The sequence below is a fragment of the Stegostoma tigrinum genome, chromosome 3, assembly GCF_030684315.1.
Source record: "Stegostoma tigrinum isolate sSteTig4 chromosome 3, sSteTig4.hap1, whole genome shotgun sequence".
In the NCBI taxonomy this organism is placed as follows: Eukaryota; Metazoa; Chordata; class Chondrichthyes; order Orectolobiformes; family Stegostomatidae; genus Stegostoma; species Stegostoma tigrinum.
In genome coordinates this window covers 86,336,007-86,360,030 of record NC_081356.1, presented here as the reverse complement: position 1 = coordinate 86,360,030, position 24,024 = coordinate 86,336,007, and the positions used below count along the sequence as shown (strand labels likewise).

At 41.0% G+C, this 24,024-nt stretch overlaps 1 protein-coding gene across 2 annotated transcripts in view; it reads right to left on the bottom strand.

Moving 5' to 3' along the window:
• The window catches only part of chd1 (chromodomain helicase DNA binding protein 1), a 159,280-nt gene extending 135,663 nt beyond the window's left edge, over positions 1 to 23,617 (bottom strand). The window contains exons 1-2 of one of the 2 annotated variants that reach the window (XM_048527858.2): positions 23,388 to 23,617; positions 22,201 to 22,401 (exon numbers count right to left, since the gene is read on the bottom strand). In XM_048527858.2, coding sequence (XP_048383815.1) covers positions 22,201 to 22,253 — 53 coding nt within the window. In that variant the 5' untranslated portion in view covers positions 22,254 to 22,401; positions 23,388 to 23,617. Of the gene's footprint in view, positions 1 to 22,200; positions 22,402 to 22,893; positions 23,257 to 23,387 lie in introns of those variants that run through there. The other variant, XM_048527859.2, reaches the window with a different exon arrangement.
• Positions 23,618 to 24,024: the final 407 nt, after the last annotated feature.

Sequence of the window (24,024 nt, the reverse complement as noted above, 5' to 3'; positions counted from 1 at the left end):
TCTCTGCTCTAAAGAAAACTGCCCAAAATTACTGGCCTCTCTTCATAACTAAACAGCTCCATCTCAGGCAACATACTGATCAACTTCCTCTGCACTCCCTCCAGTGCAATCCTCCATGTAGTACGGTGACCAGACCTCTCGCACTTAGTCCAGCTGTGGCCTAACCAACATAACGTTCATGCTGTTATAATCCAGGACTAAATGATAACCCCCTTATGCCTTTTAAACTTTCCTATTAACCTGTTCTCCCACCTTCAGGGAACTGTAGGCAAGCACCCCAATATCCCTCTTTTCTTCTGAGCTTTCTGGTGTCCTGCCATTCATTGAGTATTCCAAAACTTCCAAATTTCAATGCCAAAGTATTTCAAAGTACTTCATTCAAAATGTTATTAAGCTAAAATCACTGATCACAGCACAACAAACCAGGGCTAATGTTAGATTATAATAGAACAAAGAACTATGGATGCTGGAGATTTTAAACAAAAACAGAATTTGCAGGAGAAGCCCAGCAATTCTGGCAGCATCTGTGGAAAGAAAGCAAAGTTGGTGTTTTGAGTCCAGTGATTCTTCTTCAGAACCTAATGTTACATACTGTATTCAGTGGCACAGTTTTAATCTTTTTGCAATATTGTGCAAAAGTAGGGTCTTCAATTTGAGCAGACCATGTGTTACAGAAATCTTGATGGCGTTTTTAACCAGGGCTGACTCCCTGATTTGATAGTAATGATAGCGTGAGAGATAATCTGTAACCTCATGGCCCAGTATATGTTGGAATACAATTCTTTTGATTTTGATGACGCACAGTGCCTCACGCACGCTCAGACTTGAATTGCTAAATCTGTTCAAAGACTAGCACTGTGATGCTGCCGCATAACACGATGGAGGGTATTCTCAATGTGAAGTAGGGACCTTAGCTTCACAAAGACTGTATGGTGGTCACAACCACTAATACACTCATTGATTGATACAGTTGTGGGAAGACATACTACGGAGAATACACTCAAGTACAATTTCCCCTCATTGGTTCCCGCAGCACCTGTCACAAACAAGTCCTGCTGCTTTGCCCATTAGGGCTCGATTTGATTCGATTCGCTCTATCAATAGTGATGCTTCTGAGACACTAGAGTCCACCAACCAGAGAACACGCTGTGCTCTTTCTAAGCTCATTGCTTCCCCAAGTGGTGTTCAACATGGAGCAGCGTATTTCATCAGCTGCTGGAACGGAGACGAGGGGTTATTATCAGCAGGACATCTCCTTGTCCATGTTTGACTGATGCCATGAGGATCTCATAGTATTCATGGAGTGAGAAATATCAATGCACTTCAGTATAAAAAGATTAATTAGTTTATTCTGTCTGCAATGAAAATCTATGTCTCAAATACAAGAGGTGTGATTACTAGATTTCGCTGTAAGGCAAATCAGGATAGTTACCATAACTTAGCTTCAAGTATTACGTCGATAAGCATCATGTGCAAACTCAGAATGCTTTGCAAGTTGACACCAAAAGGAGGCAAAAGATTTAACAAAGTTCCAAATGGCAGAGGGGAAAGTTAGGTGAAAATTCTGTGGGATGAAGTACGAATAATTGGAATAGGGCAGAGTACAAGCATCATGGAACAGGAAGCAGCTGATTGGAGGTCAGAAGGTACACACCAAGAGATCATGGAAGTTTTGGAGCAATTTGAAAATGAATTAATATGCTTCAAGTCAATTCCATAGGTACACAAAGTCTCTGAAGTTTGGATCTCTGGAGGGGCAAGAAGAATATGAATTCAGACCAAAGTACAGTTGAGAGAAGGGGCTGCAATACAATGGACAATTTGAAATGCATGAACAGTAAAGAGGCTGATAAGATGAGTATTATAGTGAGGATCTAAAATCGAGTAGGATCTCTGGGAGGCAACAGAAGTGAGATGTTGATAAATTACAGCACTATTTCTAAACAATAGATGTGAGGGAGGAATTAGAGATCATATTCAAACAATAAGCCTAGGTTCTGTACCTATCGGTCAGGCTTGTGTTACATTTGGGGATGGTGATAGTCAAAGCCACAGGTTTACAAATGCTCACTGGACTGAAAAGGGTTGCTTTGGTTTCTGTAACATCAGCTTGAGCTTGTTTTGGATTAGCTCGACTTTGTTGTCAAACTGGCATTGGAAGACTGAAGCCAACTATCTCAGCAGCAGGATACTGTGCATGCCATTAGAGACATTCACTGACGACTGCACAGTGTTCAAGATCATTTGCAAAGCCTCAGATTCTCAAGCTCTCAGTGTCCAAATTCGGCAAGACTATACAAAATCTGAACTTGGTCTGATAGGTACCAAGTAACATTGACAACACAAAATGCCAGAAAATGACTCCCACCTCCAACAATTTATAATGTGGTCAAATACCCCTGACATTGAACAGCAATATTACCATGGAATCCTGTATCACTAAAACCCTAGAGTTACCACAGATGAGAAATTTAACAAAGTAGCAGCCACATACATACTGTAGTTATAAGAGCAGGCCAGAGGCTGCAAATTAAATAGCAAGTCTGACACTGACATTCCGAACCAACTACAACCACAAGGCAAAAGTCAGGAGTGTTATGAAGATGATTCATGAGTTTTGAAATGCTAAATCTGTTTCTCTTTCCACAAATGTTGTCAGACTTGCTGAGTTACTCCAGCATTTTTAACAAAGAACAAAGAAAATTATAGCACGGGAACACGTCCTCCAAGCCGGCATCAATCTAAATCCTCTACCTAAACCTGTTGCCTATTTCCCAAGGATCTGTACCCCTCTGCTCATTCATGTATCTGACTAGATACATCTTAAATGATACTATTGTGCCCGCCTCTACCACCTCTGCTGGCAACGCGTTCCAGACACCCACCACTCTGCATAAAGAACTTTCCACACATATCTTCCTTAAACTTTTCCCCTCTCATCTTGAAATTGTGACCCATAGTAATTGAGTCTCCCACTCTGCGGGGAAAAAGCTTCTTGCTACCTACCCTGTCTATACCTCTCATGATTTTGTAGACCTCAATCAGGCTCCCCCTCAACCTCTGTCTCTCTAATGTAAATAATCATAACCTACTCAACATCTCTTCATAGCTAGCGCCCTCCATACCAGGCCATATCCTGGTGAGCCTCTTCTGCACCCTCTCCAAAGCATCCGCATCCTTTTGGTAATGTGGCGACAGAACTGTACACAATATTCCAAATGTGGCCAAGCCAAAGTCCTATTTTGTTTTTATTTCAGGAATGTGAGGGAGTAGTCTCCATCTTCCTAGGTAAGCACAGTTCAAAGAACATACGAAGGGGTTCAAGACCATTCAGAACAAAGCTGCCTGCTGGATTAACACACATTCACTATCATCCTGGAACTCCCTCCCTAACGGCATTGTGGATCACCATATGGACTGCAACAGCTCAACAGGTAGCTGACGACTATTTTCTCAACAATGACTAGGGATGGGCAATAAATGCTGGTCCACCTGATGACACTCATGTTCAAGAGTGAATATTGAAAAAATTAATTATCACCTCTACAGCGGTAACAGTAGGTATAATCTAGAATCTATATTGTATCAACTCAAAACTCCTTCGCAGTACTTTGCAAACTTGCAATCTTTATCACACAGAAGGGCAAGAACAGCAGGCACAACAGAATTACATCATCTGCAAGTCTACCTCCAAGTTATCCACCATTATAATTTGAGCTATAATCACTATTCCTTCACTGTCATACATCTTAATGCTGGCAATATCTTCCTAAAGCGGTTCAAGGTGGTGATTCAGCATAACATTTGAAGGACAATTAGAGATGCATAATAACTGACCTTGTCAGCAAGGCCCACATTTCAAAAACATATCAAAGATTAATTTCTTGAATGCTCAGACGGTTTTGAAGACAATTCTCTTTTTTCAAAAACAAGTTTTAAAGCACAAGCTTCTTCACTGGTTCTCAATGCCAAGTAGTTCAGAGTTGAAAGAGTCCTTATCAGTCCAGCTCTTCCAATGAGGTCAAAATTCCTCCAGCTAATTGACCAGCACCTTCGTTTTGTTATAAATTTTACAACTGCTATTTCACAGTTCCATCTGTATTATCTTAACTAAAGAATTATTTGACTCTTCTAGTGCCATCAGTAAATATATGTAGCTGTTCTCAAAGCACAAGGTTTTTTTTGGTTAATCATCTCTGATATGCATGCAAAAATTCCCAATACCAGATGTTTAATCAGCTTCACTGCAACAACGTTAATTCTAGCCATATAATTTTCCAAGTTGTCAAGATTCACACATTGAACAGACTGACCAAACTAGTTGAAGAAAATGAACTTTTAAAAATAACTGTTTGAAATTGGCACATCTACTTTAAGGCACGTATTCTATGTTCAGTTTCTAACTCTCAAGGTGCTTTGATTTCAAAACCCTGCAAGAGAATGCAAGTCCGGAAACATTTAAATACCCCCAAGTAAATACTGCACACAAAAAGCGGTACAAATCCAACGTGGTTAATTACCACCCCATCAGTCTAAAATGATGACAGGTGTCATCAACAGTGCCACCAAACATCACTTGCTTCTCAACGACTCACTGACAACCATTTGGGTTGTGCCAGAGCCATGCAGCTTCTGACCTCATTACAGCCTTAGTTCAAACATGGACAAAATGAGCTAAACTCCAGAGTTCAGGTAAGAGTAACTGCTCTTTACATCAAGGGTGGATTTGACAGAGCGTTGCATCTAGGAGCCATAGCAAAACTGCAGTCAATAGAAATCAAAGAGAAAACTTTCTACTGGTTGAAGCCCCATATTTGGAACAGAGGAAAAAGCTTGTGGTTGTTTTCGGTCATTCATCTCAGATCCAGAACATCTGCTGGAGTTTCTAAAGATAGTATCCTCAGCTCAACCATCTTCAGTTACTTCCATGACCTTGCTTTCATCAAAAAAATGTCAGCAGTGGGATGTTCACCAACTATAGCACAACATTCAGTACCATTTCCCAACTCCTCAGACACTGAAATAGTCCATATCCAAATGCTGCAAGACCTGGATATTAAAGGCCTGGGCTGACATGTGACAACATTTGTGTCATAGAAACAATAGACGATGACCATTTTCCAATAAGAATGTACGTAACCATGGCTTCCCTGACGTTCAATGGCAATACCATCACTGAAACCCGCAACCAAACACTGTTGGCTATGACTGACCAAAAACTGAACTGGAGCAGCTATATAAATACAATAGTTATAACGTGTCAGACAATAGGAATAGTGCAGCGAGTGACTTACCTTCCAACTGCCCAAATCCTGTCCACGATCTACAAGGCACAAGTCAGGAGTGTGATAGAATACACTCCACCAGTCTGGACGACTGCAGCTCCAAGAACAGTCAAGAAGTTTGACTCCATCCAAGACAAAGCAGACTAGTGACACTTGAAGGAAGGGGGATAGTATTTCCAAGTCAGGACAGTGAGTCATTTAAGAGGGAACTTGCAGGTTGCAGCATTGCCCTGTATCTGTGGTCTTTGTCCTTTGCAGTCATGCGTTGAGTTTTGCTTTTTGAGGGATCATGATGAATACTGCAATGAGTCTTGTAGATAGTACACACTGCTGCTACTGAGATTCAACAGGAGAGGGAGTGAATGTTTATGGATGCAGTGTTGATCGGCAGGAAGGTAGATAAAGAACAAATCTGCTCATTAAAAAAATGTGAGATAATACAATGTGAGGCTGGATGAACACAGCAGGCCCAGCAGCATGTCAGGAGCACAAAAGCTGACGTTTCGGGCCTAGACCCTTCATCTGATGAAGGGTCTAGGCCCGAAACGTCAGCTTTTGTGCTCCTGAGATGCTGATGGGCCTGCTGTGTTCATCCAGCCTCACATTTTATTATCTTGGATTCTCCAGCATCTGCAGTTCCCATTATCATTAAAAAATGTGCTTCATTTGGAGTTAGGTTTATTCTTACAAATATGGGTGCAAATCAGATATCATCACATAAGAGATCAGAGGCTCCAAGTCATATCCTATGAGTAAATGCTGAATACTCTGATTAGGCAGCCTAATCTATTTGCTTTATTAAAAAATGACTCGTAATTTAGTGAAACAGGCATGCTCCATCCATCAGCACATACCTTCTGCTTTATACAAGCACATTAGATTTGGTAGTTGCACTGTATTGTAACCATGGTTTCATCAATATTGAGATGACACCTCATTTGCAAAAAAAGAGTAAACACCCCCGGGTCTTGCTCCTCATACTCATAATGGTACAACAGAAAGCTATTCAACCTAAAGAATCTCTGTACAGCAGTCTAAGTCAGTTCCATTCCCACACACTCTTTGTTTCCCTGAAAGTTTACATTCCTTAAGTACCCATCCAATTTTCCACTTCAACTGGCCTCAAATAGTAGAGAACTCACTCACTGTATAATACATATTCTCATGCACATCTGTCCTCAAATTGTTTGTCCAAAACCCTAACTCGGTGTCCCCAGTCCTTCTACCACCAGCTTCTATGAACACTTTTCTTTCTTCTACTTTACCTAAATTTGTACACCTTAATCAGAATGTGCCCTAACATTCTTTGTCCCATGGTCAAGAAACCCAACTTCTTCCAACCTATTCTTGTAGTTAGATCCCTCGTACCTGGAAAGATTCTAACAAAACTCCAGTGGGCCCTCATATCATTCCTACAGCGCAGTAACTAGAACTGTATGCAATTCTCCAGATGTGGCCAAAGACAGCAATTTACAACAAACATTAACTTTATTACGTTTGCATATGTTATTACTATTGTGACGTATCAAGATCCATTTGCATTGTTAACTATTCCCTCAATACGTCCTGTCACCAAAAATCATGAAGAACCCCATACTTCCTCCAATCTTGCATACTCACTACATTGTCACTTCCTAACTCTTCTGCCAAAACGCTTAATTTTCTCAGTACTAAACTCCATCACCCACAATCCGAAAAGTTGCTTGTTTGTGTCCAGCTGCAGAGAGCAGGTGTCATCTCCACTCTGCCAAATTTTGAAATTGCATTATTTCAATGCTCAAAATAGTAATAAGCTGTGACCTTACTGACCCTTGGTGTACACCACTACCTACATCCTTCAGTCTGAATATCAACCATTTACCACAACTTAATGCTTTTGCTTTTAAGCCAACTTTTCTTGAAGTTGACACTGAAACATGAATCTCTGTTTTGTTAATTAGTTTTTCAGATAATACTATGTCTAGTTCTCAAAATCTATTAAGACAACTGCCACAGTATTCCTCTTAACCTTCCAAACTACTTCAACAAAAAACGTAATCAATTATGCACAATATGGCTTTTAAAAAGACATGTGGTACTCTTTAACGAGCTCAAACCTCTCCAAGTGCCTCTAACTTTTTCTTTGATTATTGTTACTAAAACAGTATCCCAACACCCACATGCACTCAAATCCTCTGATAATTTAATTCTTTGAAGTAATGGGAAGTGTTATTGGTGGAGTATGGTTGATGATGTATTTATAGGCATCTAACAGGCATTTGATAAAGTAGCAGATAGACTTGTTAACAAAATTAAAGCCCATTGCATTACTAAATATATAACTGTATAACAGTATTTTTGAGAATTTAGGTGAAAAGTTAAGGGTGGACTTTACATGAATAATATTTTTGAAAAGGTTACGTGCGCGCTTGATCAGGGCTTTCTTAGTGTTCTGTAAACGAATTAACTGTCCTTGGTCTGTTGCTGTGACATGGATGAGTGTACCTTGGTGAAGTGCGATCCACCCCGCCGTAGTTGTATGGGTTATGCTGTTTAGTTTGAGCTTCGGTGGGTGGGCTGAGGTCAGCAGGTTGTTCAGTTGTGGTTGTGCCTCCTTGGGAGCACTGTGATTTAGTTTGTCTGTGAAGGCGATGTTCCGGAGCATCAATTCATGCAGCTCCTGACAGGCAAGCAGATTGATGCCAAGGCTTTCCTTAATACTGTCTCTTACCTGCTACTTTTTTGTTTCACGTGAGAAAGGATCTGGAAGTTGTGGGAAGGGAAGAGCATCAGGGCAACTGATGGACTTCGTCAACATTTACATAAACCCTCTGATCATCTGCAAAATTATAAACTGAAATTCATGGACTGGCTTTTATATGAACTCAATTTGTGCACTGTTAAACGCAATAAATGGATTCTGGCAGTATGACAGCAGTATTAGCTAAGGGCTGGAAACAGAACTTGACTGGAAACTTACTTTGATATTTTCCAAGCATTGATATTAGGACCACTGATCTTTGTGGCCTAAATTAATGAGCTGGGCATGGTTATACAGGGAATAAGTTTGCAGGCAAATGTGAAACATCAATATGTTGTAAACAATGAGAAGAGTAGGAGCAAGCTTCAGGAGGGCCTAAATAAGCTGAGATAATGGGCAGACATTTTACAGATAAAATTCAATGGTACAATTTTAAAGGATGCGCAGGATGATGAGGGAAGTAGAAAAATTGAAGATACAAAAAAGAATTGTGATGCATACTTTAAGCAAGAGCTAGGCCAAATACAACAGGTTGAAAGCAGCAATGACAAAGCAAGTAAGACTAGCACAGAGAAGATAAGAACAGAATGATAGGTAACAGGTTAGGAAATTTCAAATTTTGGCAGAATTCAGACTTTCGTATTTGAAATGTTTTACTCCCTCCCTACTTAAAAGTCCCTTCCGTTGTTTCATGTGAATAATCGACAAGTCTCTGTTTTCTTGTTTTTATGGACATCATCCTATATTAATCACTAACTGAATTGAATGCTGTGGTCACTTTGGTGGATTAATACAGATACATTGGTCCAATCTTCATAATAGAAGGTAAAAATTGGAAATTAATAATTCCACAAATTTGAAGTTGCTTGGGATAACTTGCATTCATTACAGATCATAAAAGGTGTGACAACTTCTGATTTCTCGCACTGCAATCACTTTGAAGCAACATGATGCCAAGTCTCAAAACTGTCAGACCTTTATGATTTTCATCCCTATAAAAGAGGATCCAGTAACATATCACCATCTAAATTGTAAGTGGGTAATAAGAGGTGCAGTGGGACTACTTAGAGATCAAGAATCTGCTTTGTGCTAAAAGATGCAGATTAAGGTATCAAGTACTTTATATTAGTGCTTTCTAAGAGGGTGCTGAAAATAATATTTGTTGAATAGGAGATAGTAGAGCTAACACATGGAGTGTAAATCAATGGAAGGATGCATTTCTACTAGAGGGAAGTAGAGGGGATAAAGTTGTCTGATCTTTCTGACTTGAATCCCGGGCTGCCAAGGACGATGTGGTTGAAAGTGGATGGGCCTGGTATCGTAATTTAATCTTTGATATCTTTTATATGTTTAGTAATCCTGTGGGCTTTAATTTGTTGACAAGTCTACCTGCTACTTTGTCATAGAATCATAGAATCCTTACAGTGTGGAAACAGGCCCTTCAACCCACTAAGTCCACACCAAACCTCAGTGCATCACACCCAGACCCATCCCCCTTTAACCTACCTAATCTACACCTCCCTGAACATTATCGGCAATTTAGCATGGCCAATCCACCTAACCTGCAAATCTCTGGATTGTGGGAGGAAACCGGAGCACCCGGAGGAAACCCACACAGAGATGGGGAGAATGTGCAAACTCCACACAGACAGTTGCCCCACGCGACTTGACACTTGTCAAATGCTTGTTAGATGCTCAAATGTATGTCATCAACCATATTCCACCATAACACTCTCCATTATTTCAAAGGATGGAATCGAGTTGGTCAAACACAATTTGTCTTTAAAAAATTGCGCAGACTGGGATGCGTGGTGCGTGCGGCGAAGTTCAGAACACCAATGAAAAGTTTGAGAAGTCTTCTCGCTGGGGGAAAAGGGGATAGCTGTTGACCCTATCGGTGTTTACAACCCTACAGCCACCTGCGTTCACGCACAAGAAGTCAGCGTGCAGGACTCAAACCAACATTACTGCTCCTAATGCTGACCACAGTCCACCATCGACCAAGAAATCATGGGATCACAGCATTCAGTTCTGGGAGGAGGCTTAAGGGTAGAGATCAGAGAGATTGCTATTGGCAGACTTCTGGACAGAGGTGGTGGTCTCCCAGTCTGGCGTGGCCTCAGCACAGTCTTGACATGGTCCCATGAAATGTGGTCTCACCATGGCTAAGCACTTAAGACAAACTATAATGTTTGGATTTTCAACTTTACATATTTTCTACTGAAAACTAAGAAGGTGTCACTGTACTACGATCACTGTGATGTTTAACTTTTTTACTTCACTCTTTCTTTCTAGTTTGTTCTTAAAATTCAATACGTAGGTACTTGTACTTAAGCTGGCGTCTTGTGAGGCGACATTATATACTTTTCACTGTATTCCAATACTTTTTATTACATTACAAATGACAATAAAATAAAAATCAAATCAATTCATACTAACTTTCATTTATTTTGCCTCAACTCTGCCTTTAGGTTGCCTGCATTATCTTTATTGTTATAAGGCATAAATATTTGCAACTCTCCACCCCTTTGGCATAATCCCCATATTCATGCTTAATTGAAAGATTGCAGCCTCTGTAATAACTATCCTTACTCTACACAGAGACCCAGGGTGCATCCCAGCTAAACCACATGGCTTTTCTGCTTTCAATCTTCCATTAGTAGGCAAGGTATATGCGTATAGATTCACAGAATTATATAGCACGGAAGCAGGGCATTTTTTGAGGAGTCCTACAAGAGCTTTTTGATGTGGAGTGTGACACTCCTAAATGATTGGTCATGACCAGAGTTGATTAAACAAATTAAAAATTCAGCTACCACAATCCTCAAAACAAAGGGCTCGCAAAAACCTTTTTGGTGCAGGACTACAGACAGGGCTTTACTGGGGCTTTCCAAAGGGAAGTGCAATACACCAAGCTGATCACCACAACTTCCAACCATAATCTGTGGATTAAAACAAATTTGCATCGCATTATTTTAATTTTAGCACTGCACTAGCCATTATGTACTGCAGTCAGAACAGTGCCAAGTTCAGGAATGCTTTAGGGGAGCAAAAATCAAAATTTCAAAATTATTGAAGCACAATGCTGGAAAAGGAATGCATCTCTTGCTTCTCCCAATTTGAGGGCTCTGTTCAATCAACATTTGAAGAAAATAGAGCATGCTTCTCCTTCCAGACAGCCAAGAAGAAAGATGAAGGCAGCAGAGGAATAACTGTGACAACACAATGGGACTATATCGCACTGCTGTTGCTGTTGCTTTTGCTGCAACCTCTGATCATCCTGTCACAAGTGTGGATAACTTTTAAATTGACCAATGCTTTGCTAGCTAAGTGAATTATCCTTGGCAGTTGATTTAGACATAGTACATGGAAAGTTACAACTTAGACAAAAGTACACAACAAGCGTAATCTGACAGAAGTGTGAATTCTTTGTATTGTTTTTGTGAGGCATCTTGAAGGAAGGATGGAGAGGCCACACTACACACAAAGACAACGGGCCAAATGAGCAAAGTGCATAGCTAGAGGACAGTGAGGCATCTCCGACATAATACCTGACTAAAAGCAGAGACTTGTACCAGAGAATACAACAGGCCCAAACATATCTGGGCTTGGAAAAAGCAAGCTACTGCTTAAGTGATACAGCAGGCAGGTATGCTACAAAGCCATGAACAACTGTATCAAACATGCATATGGCCCTAGAGTTCATGAGACATAAAAGAAGAGGAAAGCAAAACATGATGATCTCCAAACGAAGTGCAAGGCTGCTAGACAGATGCAGCAGTCTCAAGCAGGAGAAGCAAGGTGATTTATGGCCACAGGTGCCAAAATTTAACACCACAACTTTGATATAATGAACGTACAAGGCACCGACGCACCTTTAAGTATTTCCTGCTTACTTATTACCATCATATCCAACACTGATACAGCTCTTTTAGTGCCACACTGGCCACATTCTTTCACCTACTGAAGGCTGACAAAAATTAGTAATCTACTACCTGAGCCTACAATGTATTTCCTCAAAGCAAAGGGTGTAATTGTTTTTGGGAATCAGGAATAGCTAGGTCACATTTAATGCCCACTCTGACACTGTACAGAGAAACTATCAGCTGTCTTTTCAGCAACATAGCTTGAGAAACTAATGCAGGGAGCATTAAGAGAATGAAGTTACATATTGGTTAAACTATGTTAGCACTACCAGATGCATCACCACACACCATCTCTGTACCTCAACAGCCCCAGCATTGCCAACCTCCCTTTCAAAATCATACAGAGCCCAGCCAGGGTTCTGGAATTTCATGACAAAACTTTTTTTTAAACACACAGTTCACAAATTATCATCCACTGAATTGTTACAGTAAATGTAGCAGACAGTCCGCCCAAAGTGTAAACAGATGTGAAGTACTCGTTTAACCTCAACCACAAGTCCTCAACCCCATGCACAGACTGCCTCCTTAGTCCCTAACAGGCCCTCTTCTTCCTGTTTCCACTTTTCCTTGATATACTTACAGGTTATCTTGGAATTCGCCAATACCTTACCAGCCAGTGCTTTTTTTTGTATGTTCCCTGTTTGTTTTCTTAATTGCTTTGAGATTCACGTGTACTTTCTATACTCCACTCAGATGTCTGTTGATGCTCTCGCTTAAAAGTATTCTTTTCCTATTAACCAGTCCTGAACATTCCTGGACATCCAGGGTTCTCTGGGTCTGTTGCTCCTACATATTGCTCTAAAGGGAACATGTCAGGCCTGTACTATCACCAATTGCTTTTGGCCACACCCCACTGTTCTGGTGTAGAATTCTCCAAAAGTAGCTGTTCCAGTCTACTTTGGCCAAAATCTTGGCTGATAGATTTTATTACAATCTTCCCCCCACTCAAAATCTCTTTCTCACAGGCCATCTTTTTATTTTTCCTCAAGAAAGCTAAAACATGCGGTGTTGTGGTCATTGGCACTAAAAAGCTCTCCAACTGCCACCTGAACATCTATTTGGTTTCTTTCCCCAGAATTAGGTCCAGCACTGTACTGACCCTTGCTGATACAAGAAGCTCCCCTGAATCGACTCAAGAATTCTATCCCATCTAAACCATTACACTACAACAATCCCAATTCAATTTGTGGAAATCTCCTAATATAATTACCCTATTATTGACTTTACACACATGACTACATATCTGCTCCTCCATTGTATGCTTTCCATTTGGGACTATATAATACATTCCTTACTGTGTAATTAACACCTTTCCACTCTTAAACTCTACCCACATAGCCTCATTCAAAGACCCTTCCATGATATCATCCTTCCTTACTGCAGTAACTGACTCCTTAATTAATAATGTGACACCACCCTTTCCCTGCCCAAAGACCTTATAGGCCAGAATGCTGAGTTGCCAGTCCTACCCTTCCCTCAACCACATCTGTGATGGCAACATCACAACGCCACATGTCAATCCACAGCCTTAACTCATCTATCTTATCTAATTGCCTAGCATTAGAGGCCATCCAATCTCGCCTTATTCTCTTTATGGTCAACTTGGCTGAACTCCCTCTGCCTTCGTTCTTTACTACAGTATGCTGTGCCGTTATTTTATGAACATGACAAGTCCCCTCTCCCTGCCAAGCTAGTTTCAATTCCCATCGACAGTGCAAACAAATCCACCCACTAGGGTGGATTTCCTATTACTCAATCCATTTTATCCACATTGCTTCTGTCCTTTGTATTCAAGTCTGAATGGTTTACAAGTCTGTCCATGTATATCACTTTAACCTCTTCAGAGAACTTCATTTCTGTGTACAAGCATACTGCTAGAGTCTCTAAAGCGGTACGGGGGCTGGGTAAGGGATGCATGGTCCAAAGTTAAAATATTTTAACATTTAGAAAACCAAATTTTTACAATCAATTAAACAAAAAGCATTCAAATTATCAAATGTTATTTTCAAAGAAAAACATACTCCAAACTTTTCAGTAGATCATTCACCATAATGCTAACAACAATGCTAAGCCTTCCTAAACAACCTTTTCATTCTTTGACTAGTTGTGAGCACTGCTGGCTGAGCCAGCGTTTGTTCCTGATCCTTATTTGCCCTGGAAAAGGCAGTGGTGAATCACCTTCTTGAATCATTAAAATTCATTTCGTGTAGACACACCTACAACACTATTAGGACAACAGTTCAATTTCTCAGGTGAAGTCCTGATCATCACTCTGCTGGACAAAATTTCAAACTTGAATTGCTGATCAAAATTATTCGCCATTTGTGGTCAAAAGCAATAAACAACTGAAGAGTAATTTGTTAAAAAAGCCAAATCAACTTTAATACATGGTAATTCCATAATTACCCATAAATATTTCCTGTGCTAATGCGATCTTATCACACATCTTGATATATCAGAAACGTTTCTGAATTATACCTGTACCTTCCTCCTCCATGAGCCACAAAACATACCACCTTCTGATGGGAATTGCAGCTGCTGGAGAATCTGAGATAAAAGTGTGGAGTTGGACGAACACAGCAGGCCAAGCAGCATCTTTAAGGGTCTAGGCCCAAAACGTCAGCTTTTGTGCTCCTAAGATGCCGCTTGGCCTGCTGTGTTCGTCCAGCTCCACGCTTTGTTATCCCACCTTCTGGTGGCATTTTTTGACAGAATCCATAGCCCTATAAGGTTATAACACATAAAATCAGAAGCAGACTGTACAGCCCATTGATTCTGCTCTGCCATTCAATGAGATCATAGCTAATGTAACAGTCCTCAACTCTACTTCCTGCCTTTTCCCTACAAACATTGATTTCTTTACTATTAAAAATTTGTCTCCCTTGGTCTTTAAGATACTTAATGGCTTAACAATAAATAATATGCTTCATCATTTATAATTACCAAGTTAATACAGCTATTATACAATGTATAAAACCTTCATGACACAGCAAATTACAAACTCCAACGCAACTCTCAAGTTAACCGAAACATGTTTCCAACGTAAAATTAATGTCACATTCTGCCTAACCGCCAGACTGCACCAAACTTTAAATTAAAGTAAAAAGAAAATATTGGACATATTCTGTAGGTCAGGGAGTATCTCTTGGAGGGAAAAAGCGAGTTACTGCTTGAGGTCAATGACCTCTCATCAAAAAGATTCTGATTAAAGGTTAACTTGAAACAACTTTTACTTTTCTCTCCATCGTGACTGAGCTAAATATTGCCAGGATTTCCTGCATCCACAAGATTTTGTTTTTGTAATAAACCTTGATATACTCAAACCCAACTTTATTTTGTGAAATTTCTTTTCCTGAAAGAATCTTTAAGTGTGATGAGCACAGAATGTTGCACATGGGGTTTTTTTTGGTGGAGTAGTCCAACCGGCATTTTAAAAATGAAGAGGTTTGTTAGGGTTATTATAGAGAAAATATTCCCGCATCAGTGGTATTCCACAACTATAGGTTGTAAACATAAGACAATAACTAACAAATCATGTAACAAATTCAGGAGAACTCCTTTCTCCCCAGAGACCGGCTAGAAAGTAGAACATGATAGCAAATGGAGTAATTAAGATAAACAGCATAAATGCATTTAAGGAAAAGCTAATGGAGCACAAGGAGAATAGGAATGGAATTTTAGGAGAGAAGGCTCATGTGGAGCACAACACTCTTGTAGACAAGTTGTGCCAAAAGGATATTTTTGTATAGTTATTTCAATATAATTGCATGATTTATTCACAAGTAATTCAAGTAATTATCTTTGTTCATTCCTTTTATACAGAGTAGATTTAAAGGCAAGAGAAATTTGGATGCATTATTAACAACGTGCCAGTCAACTTAAAAAAAGCATGTTTGGGCAAAGGCCTGTGGGGTTCGGACGGAGGTGCGGTTGTTGAAAGATCAGGGAATGCTCTAATCATTGCTCTCAAATAATTTACTGAATTGATACTGGTAATGGACAGCAACTTTAAAACAGCAGAATATTCCATGAGTAAATAAAATAAGGAAGCACAGAATAACAACATAATGTTTGGATATTTTGCATATAACTGTATCTCCTCTCAACTGCGCAACAGCTTAGCACAATATTTGTCAAAACCGCATCAGTGCTTTAATACTTCAGCTTAGTTCAACTAACAAAGTAACATTTAATTGGGATCTACTTATTTACAAAACATTATTTATTGAGAGAATATTCTCCTTCCCTTCTCAAGAAATTTGAAAGGGTTCAAAAAAGATTTATGAACATTTTGCCAGTACTGGAGGCTCGAGCTAAAGGGAGAAGCTGAATAAGCTACGGCTACTTTCCCTGGAATGTTAGAGGCTGACAGGTAACCTTAAAGAGGTTTATAAAATTATGAGGGACACAGAGAGGGTGAACAGTCAAGGCCTCCGCCTTGAGGGTAGGGAAGTCCAAAACTTTAGGGTGTAGGTTAGACTGAGTGGGGAAGGATTTAAATATGACCTAAGAGGCAACATTTTCCACACAGAGGGTGGTGCGTGTCTGGAATGAACTGCCAGAGTAAGTGGTGGAGGAAGATGCAATTACAACATTTAAAAGGCATCTGGATAGGTATATGAATAGGAAGGGTTTAGGAGGATATAGGCCAAATGCTGACTAATGGAACTAGATTAATTTAGGATATCTAGTTGGCATGGCTGAGTTTCACCATAGAGTCTGTTTCCAAGCTGTACATTTCTATGACAGTTACTTCACAAAAGGGTAAGGGTTCCAAAATACCATATCCTCCAGCACATTATCAAAGTGGCCACTGATTCTGTTCACAGACTGATTTTTGCTTGAGACAGGGAAAAAAAGAGAACAGAAAAAAAGTTGCTTTTCTTCTCCTCTCTAATGATTAGCAATAATCATTAGTTTGGGAAGTTCTTTGATAAACATTAGCATTAAGTGCATACTTTTTCCACAGAGTCACCACTGCTTTCCTAATCACAATAAAAACAGCTGCAGATTTTATTTCTTGCTTCTGAGAAAATAAACCTTGCAACAATGTCATATTCCAGGAATTGAAAGTGATATAATATTCATTCTCAACTAGTGGTAGCAAAATTTAAATACAAGTTTAATATAACACATACGTTGGGTAAGAGACACACTGCTGCCTCTGACACCCACACTTTCTAATTAAGCATCTAATTTTCTTCATTTTAATTTAAAGGAAAGTCTGCATCAAACCAAAATATGCACTTTTAAAGCAGTAAAACTAAATTGGCTAAAGTGAATAAAGTTGAAATGAAACATGATTGACCCTAAACATTAATTCTGCTTCTCCCTCTCAAGATGCTGCCTCATCTGGATAGATGCAACATTTTCTGTTTTTAAAACAAGAATTAAGTTGCAGACATAGGACATTTTCTGGGTTTTGAGATACTGCAACACAAATAGGGCTATACAAAACTCACACATAATGATGATATGGCCTGAAATAAAATCTTATTTTACATTTTGTCAAAGATACAATAAATAATGAACATATATGATGGTGGCTTGATAACAATTGTGTTTTATTTACCAGTAAAAGAAACAAGTGCCACTAAAAATGTCTGCGATCAGCTTGAACTCAGTCAGAGCAGCAGCAAAAGAGGAGTGGGGTGAACCTGAATCCAGAGGCAAAAGTGACGTCAGGAGTCAGCGATGTAGGGCAAGAGGTTTGGCTGTTTAGGGACCACTTTACAGACTGAGTAATGTCCTTATTTTTGTGCTTTGTAGTTTGTTAACAATGAAGTTAGAAAGAGAAATCTTCTTTGGTGAGTAGCAGACAAGGTTGAGTAATTGATTCCTAGTTTAAGGTTTGTGGTTGGTAAGGTTCACACTGGCAGCAGAACTCTAGCCTGTGGAATGCTCCACCTGCAATATGTAGGAAATCAGGGGCATTTCCAGTATTCTTGGTGTCCAGATTGATCACATGATGAGCAGCTGGAACTGCAGGCGTTCTCACTATGGAGCATCCCACAAGGCTGAGGATGTCATGGACGCACTGTTAGCTTCCACAAGGGCTACACAGGCAGAGAAACATTGTGTGTCCACCAGAAAGACTAAAGTGAGGGCATGAGGTACAGAAGTCCCATCATTCCCCTCTCAAATAGATGTACCATTTTTGATACTGCTGGGGGTAAAAGCAGCAACAGCCATATTTGTGGCTCTACTGCAAAGCAGGGAGGAAAAAGACTCGGACAGCTTTAGTCAAGAGGACTCAATTGCAAGCTGAGAAACTCAACTGGACTCATCACATAAACACAGTGGTCACAAAAACAGGTCAGAGGCTAGAAATAACGCAAAAGGAAACTCACCTCCTGGCTCCCTAAAGTGGGTCCATCATTTACAAGGCACAAGTCAGGAGTGTGATGGAATACTCCCCACTTGCCTAGATGAATGCAGCTCCAACAACACTTTAAGAAGCTTGAAGCTATCTAGGGCAACCCATTTGATTGGCACCACATCTACAAGTATCCACAACCTCCACAACAAACACTTAAGTACACACTGCCATTATGTACACAAGATGCACTGCAGAAATTCACCAAAGATCCTTACACAGCACCTTCCAAACCCCCAACACTGCCATTGAGAAAAACAAGGACAGCAAACAAGGGAATGCCTCTACCTTCTAGTTCACCTCCAAGCCACTCATCATCCTGAATGGGAAATATATCACCATTTCTTCACAGTCACTAGCTCAGTGACTTAGGAAATTCCTTCTCTAAGGGCATTGCGGGAAAACCTACAGCACGTGGACTGCAACAGTGCAAGAAAACAGCTCACCACCACGTTCTCAAGGGCAATTAGGGACTGGCAAAAAATGCTGGCCAGCCAGTAGCACACACAAATGAAACAAGAACAGGTGGTTTTGCAGAAGATATTCAAATGGTATGTTGTTTCGCTGGTGCCAAAGTCAGGGATGTCTCAGAGGGGCTGCATGGCATTCTGCATGAAGAGGGTGAACAGCCAGCTGTCACGGTACAGGTCAGTATCAACATGATTTTAAAAAGAAGAGTCCTGCAGCAGGATTTAAAAGAGTTAGGTGTTGATTAAAGGGGAACATCGCTAAAGTTGTAATCTCCAGATTACTTCTAGCACCGCCTGCTGAGTATAGAAATAGTAAGTCAGATGAACACGTAGCTAAAGGGATGGCACAAAATGGAGGGCTTCAGATTTTTCGATTGCTGGGACAGCTTCTGGGGTAGGTGGGAGCTGTATAAGCAGAAAGAGTTGCTCCTGAACTGGAATGGGTCCAATATGCTTGTTGAATGGTTCGAAATTGATCTGGATAGGGGGAGGGCACACAAAGTAGATGAAAAGTCAGGAGCAAGGTCCAATCAGATATAGCAGGAATGCTAGGTCAGACCAGTAGGCATGCTAAGGCATACAGTAGATCTAGAAAGCTAAATTCTACCTATTTGAATGCAAGAACCTTGACGATAAAGGTCAATGAACTTTGATCAACTGGTAGGAATACAATATTGTTGCAATCACAGACATGGTTGAAGGAAAGACAGGAAGAGCAGCTCAATATTCCAGAGTTTAAAAGTTTCAGGCACGGTGGGGTGAGGGAGAGACATAAGCGATGCCAGGCATTATTGATAAAGGAAACTATCACTGCAGTAATCAAGGAGTGCGCAGATGATGTGGTTTACAGGGACTTCAGTAAGGCCTTTGGACAAGGTGCCACATGGAATGCTAGTCCAAATTTAAGATCCAAAATTGGCCAACCAACAGGAGGCAAAGGATGATGTTGGAGGGTTAGTTTTGTAATTTAAAGACTGTGAGCAGAAGTATACCACAGGGTTTCGTGCTGGGACCCTTTGCTGCCTGATATCGCGAAAATGGGTGATGTTGTTGATAGTGAGGAGGACGGGCTCAGGCTAGATTCTGATATTTATCAGCTGGTAAATTGGGCAGAGCAATGGCAGGTGGAATATAATTCTGGTCAGTGCAAGGTGATACATTTTGGGAGGTCTAACACAGGAAACAATACACACAATGATTGGTAGGTCCTTAGGGAGTATCGAGGAACAAAGGTGCACAGATCCAAAGATCCTGAAGATATCAGCACAGGTAGACATGGTGGTGATGGCATATAGGAAGTTTGCCCCTGTTAGCTGGGGCACAGAATACAGCTATAAGGAAGTCTTGTTATAACTTTATAAGATATCAGTTAGACTACAGATGATATATTGTGTGCAGTTCTGTTCATCACATTATTGCAAGCATTTGATTGCAATGGAGAGGGTGCACTGGAAATTGAACAGGATGTTGTCTGGGATGAAACATTTCAGTTATTAGGAGAGACTAGGCAAGCTGGGTTTGTTTTCCTTGGAGCCAAGGAGGCTAAAAGTTGACCTGATTGAGGTATACAATATTATGACAAGTATAGACAGAACAGAGGGACAGAGAGAATCTCTTCCCTATGGTAGACATGTCCAAGGGTTGAAAGCAGAAGTGAGGTGAGCAGTAAGTGTTTAGAGGAAATCTTATACAGAAATTTTCACCTGGATGGTGATAGATGTGGTGATGATGGTGATAGATAGAATGTGCTGCCTAATGTGGTCATGTAGGCAAGCACTCTCAACATTAAAGCATCTGTATGAATACTTAAAATGTTAGGACACAGTAGACTATGGGCCAAGTGCAAGTGAATGGGATTAGTGTAGTTTGATGTTTGTTGGTTGGTATAAAACACTGTGGACTGAAAGTTGTTTCTAATCTGTACAACCCTTTGACACCTATTTTCATGATTTAGTGATCTCACTCCATGAACTTACTCAAATTATCAGGAAGATGAAAAAGGGTGCATCTGTGATTTCTTATTGCTTGATGACAAGCTCCTGAAATATTTTGCCGAAGCACTGCAAGGTCAGAACTCAGAAGTCATTGAACAAAGTAGTCAGATGCAAAAGCTGCAAGAGAGCCAGAGCAAATTCTGACTGGCCCAGTCAGCAATTTTCACGGAGAATGACTAATGTAAGAATATTCTTTCTGACAAATCATATACAATAAGGTCCTGAAATACAGATGAACTGTAGGTGCAACGCAATTCAGTGTCTGAAGAGAAAAAACATAAGATCAGTGTAGGTATAGAAATTAGGGAGGAGGACTGTGATACTACAAATTAGCATTGGTAAAGAGATGTTATTAGTAGATTTTTCTTTCAGAAGGCTTACAAGTGGATAAATCTTCAGGCCTAGATGACATGTAGCCCAGGCTGCTGTGGGAAGCAAGTGAAGAGATTGCAGGAGCTCGTACATTAATGTTCAACTCTGCTCAGATCAAAGGAGAGGTGCCATCAGACTGGAGGACAGCTAACATGATACCAACTTTCAAAAAGGGTGGTAGGGATAAATCAGGAAACCAAATGCCAGTGAGTTCAAAAGCTGTGAAGAAGAAATAGGAAGAAATATAGGGATAAAATTAATCTCCATTTGCAAAGGCAAGCACTAATCAAAGATTTGATTGCATTTTGTTAGGTGGTGACTAGGGAGGTAGATGAAAGTCGTGCAGCTGATGTAGTCTACAGGAACTTCATTAAGGCTTTTGAAAGGGACTTACATTGAAGACTGACTAAGAAGCTAAGAGTCCATGGGATTCAAGGCAATTTGCAATATTGATCCAACATTGCCTAGCTGTCAGTATGCAGAGAGTGATGCTCAAGAGAATCTATGGCTGAAACCCCATGCCCAGTGTCATTAACACAGGATTCAGTGCTGGATCCCTTGTTGCTTACATTAATGATCCAAATATAAATGCAGCAAGTTTACAAATGACATGAAAACAGATGGTGTGGCAAATAGTGAGGATGAAATCCTTAACTACAAAATGATATAAATGCGCTGGTCAGATGGCAAAACAGAAGAAAGTTGAATTCTGAAAAGCTTGAGATAATGCATTTGACAGGACTAATAAGGAAATACACATTAAATAGTAAGGCTCTAGGATCAGAAGGACCTTGGATGTGCATGTCCAGAGAGTCTCAAAGGCAAACAGGACAGGCAGGCAAGGTAAAAGTATCCAAATTAATGTTTACTGTAATGTAGAACTGTATTAGTTACTAGGCAGTGAGGGGCTCCTTTCTTGATTTTCACAGGCACAAATTTAGCACTAAAGCAAATTAACATCCGACTGCTACAGCGCATCGACAATGTACAGGACGCATTTCAACTGCTTACAAACTCTAGAATAAAGCACTTAATACCTGGAGTCTCCACTGCTGTTACTGACGCTGTCCTCGTCACCATGATCCTCCATTTCCAGGTCTATAACAAGGAAACTATCAGACGAGAACCTTCACTCAAGCTTGGAAACTGCTAAGATCCTCCTCCGAAATAAAACTTATTTATCGTTCCAAAGAGATTCTGAAACTTCTGCTTATCCTCCGAACGAAGAACCCACGTTTCTGTAGGAAAAGACATTTAGGAATTTAGGACTCTACCGTCTCAAATTACAGATGAACCCGGATCGCGTATTATGACACAGTAATCGCAGTCTGACAAAACCAAGTCACTGGCATCAATTGTGAACAAACAGGTCATGGCGGGGGGGGGGGGGGGGGGGTGTTAAAATATGCTTTCGTTTATCAATCGATTCCGATTGTCTAGGTTTCGTTTTCATACGGTGTGAGATCAGCACGCCGCCTCTGACTGTGACTTGCCGAACAAATGTAATTGTAAAAGACAATCTCGATAACCGAAACAAATGACCACATTGTAATGTCGTTTCCACCATTAGTGTCTGATGAAAATAATCATATTGCAGGAGAATAGCAATCCCACATTCGCTCGTCATCGAGCACACGGCTTTCCCGACTCCGGGGACGAGAATAAGCCAGACAAAAAGGTGATTTGGAGAGGAAAAATCTTAAAACGGGGGAAATCTTTTAAATATATACCGTTTCTTGAAAATATCTGCAGTTTTGTTTTAAAACATCGTGTTGTAATATCAGCGCGTTGGTATGTTAGGCCTTTGGTGACCAACAAAGCGCCTGTGGGTCAGGCAGTGGGATTGTAGTGTACAATCTATTCCCAGGCCCGGGGCCTGGTGCGCTGTCGAACGGCTGGTGATGGTCGAGAAGGTGGGGGTTGGGTGTGGGGAAACAGAGAGCTTGTGCCGGGACCAATCCGCCTGGCTTTCCCCGGTGCACAAGGCCAAGGAGACGCTTTGCAGCTGATGGAATGTACGAGAGCCGCCGGCTTTCTCCCGGCGCGTTCCATTCGAACGCCCACCCTCCCCCGGCCGAACGCTGGCCCGGAGCTCGCGCCCCGCTCCTCGAGTTCCATCTGCCTGGTCCTTGTCCCCTGTGCCCCCACCTCTTTCTATGAAGCGGGGGGGGGGGGGTGAATCCGGGCTAAACTCCAGCAGGAAGCGAGGAAGGATATTGCTCACCCGGCGCCTCTGGTTCTTCTCCTTGAGTGTTATCTGCCGTGTCCCAGTTCCCAATTTTTTTTTGTTTGCCTTCGTATTATTTCTCCCTCTTTATTGTTCAGTTGGACTGTCGGCCACAACAATCCTTTTCTTTTAGTTTTGTACACCCAATTCCCGCCCCCCCCACACACACACACATTCACTATAGTGTGTCCCTGCCGGTACGCACTGCCGCCATGACTCGCGTTCACACTTGGGGCCAGGACGGGACGGTGACGGGCTGGGCGATGACGTCATCCGCACGTTGTAGGACGCTGCCCGTGGCTGGCTAGCTGACTGGCAGGGGAGGGGCGGGAGGCTCTAGCAACCAAACATTAATTCACAAGGCTGTGCAGCCGCCTTCCAGGCGTCCGACTGTATCCTTCCCAAATAACAAAGTGTGAAGCTGGATGAACACAGCAGGCCAAGCAGCATCTTAGGAGCACAAAAGCTGACGTTTCGGGCCTAACCCCCCCCCCCCCCGCCCCAAAAAAAGCAAATCAAGTGTATCAATGACTTTGAGATTTGGCCAACGACAAAGTAGAAATAAGAAGTTTTCAGTGTTGGCTATCACCTTTTGCATTTGTATGTTTAAATAATGCCACTTTTAAAAAAAAAG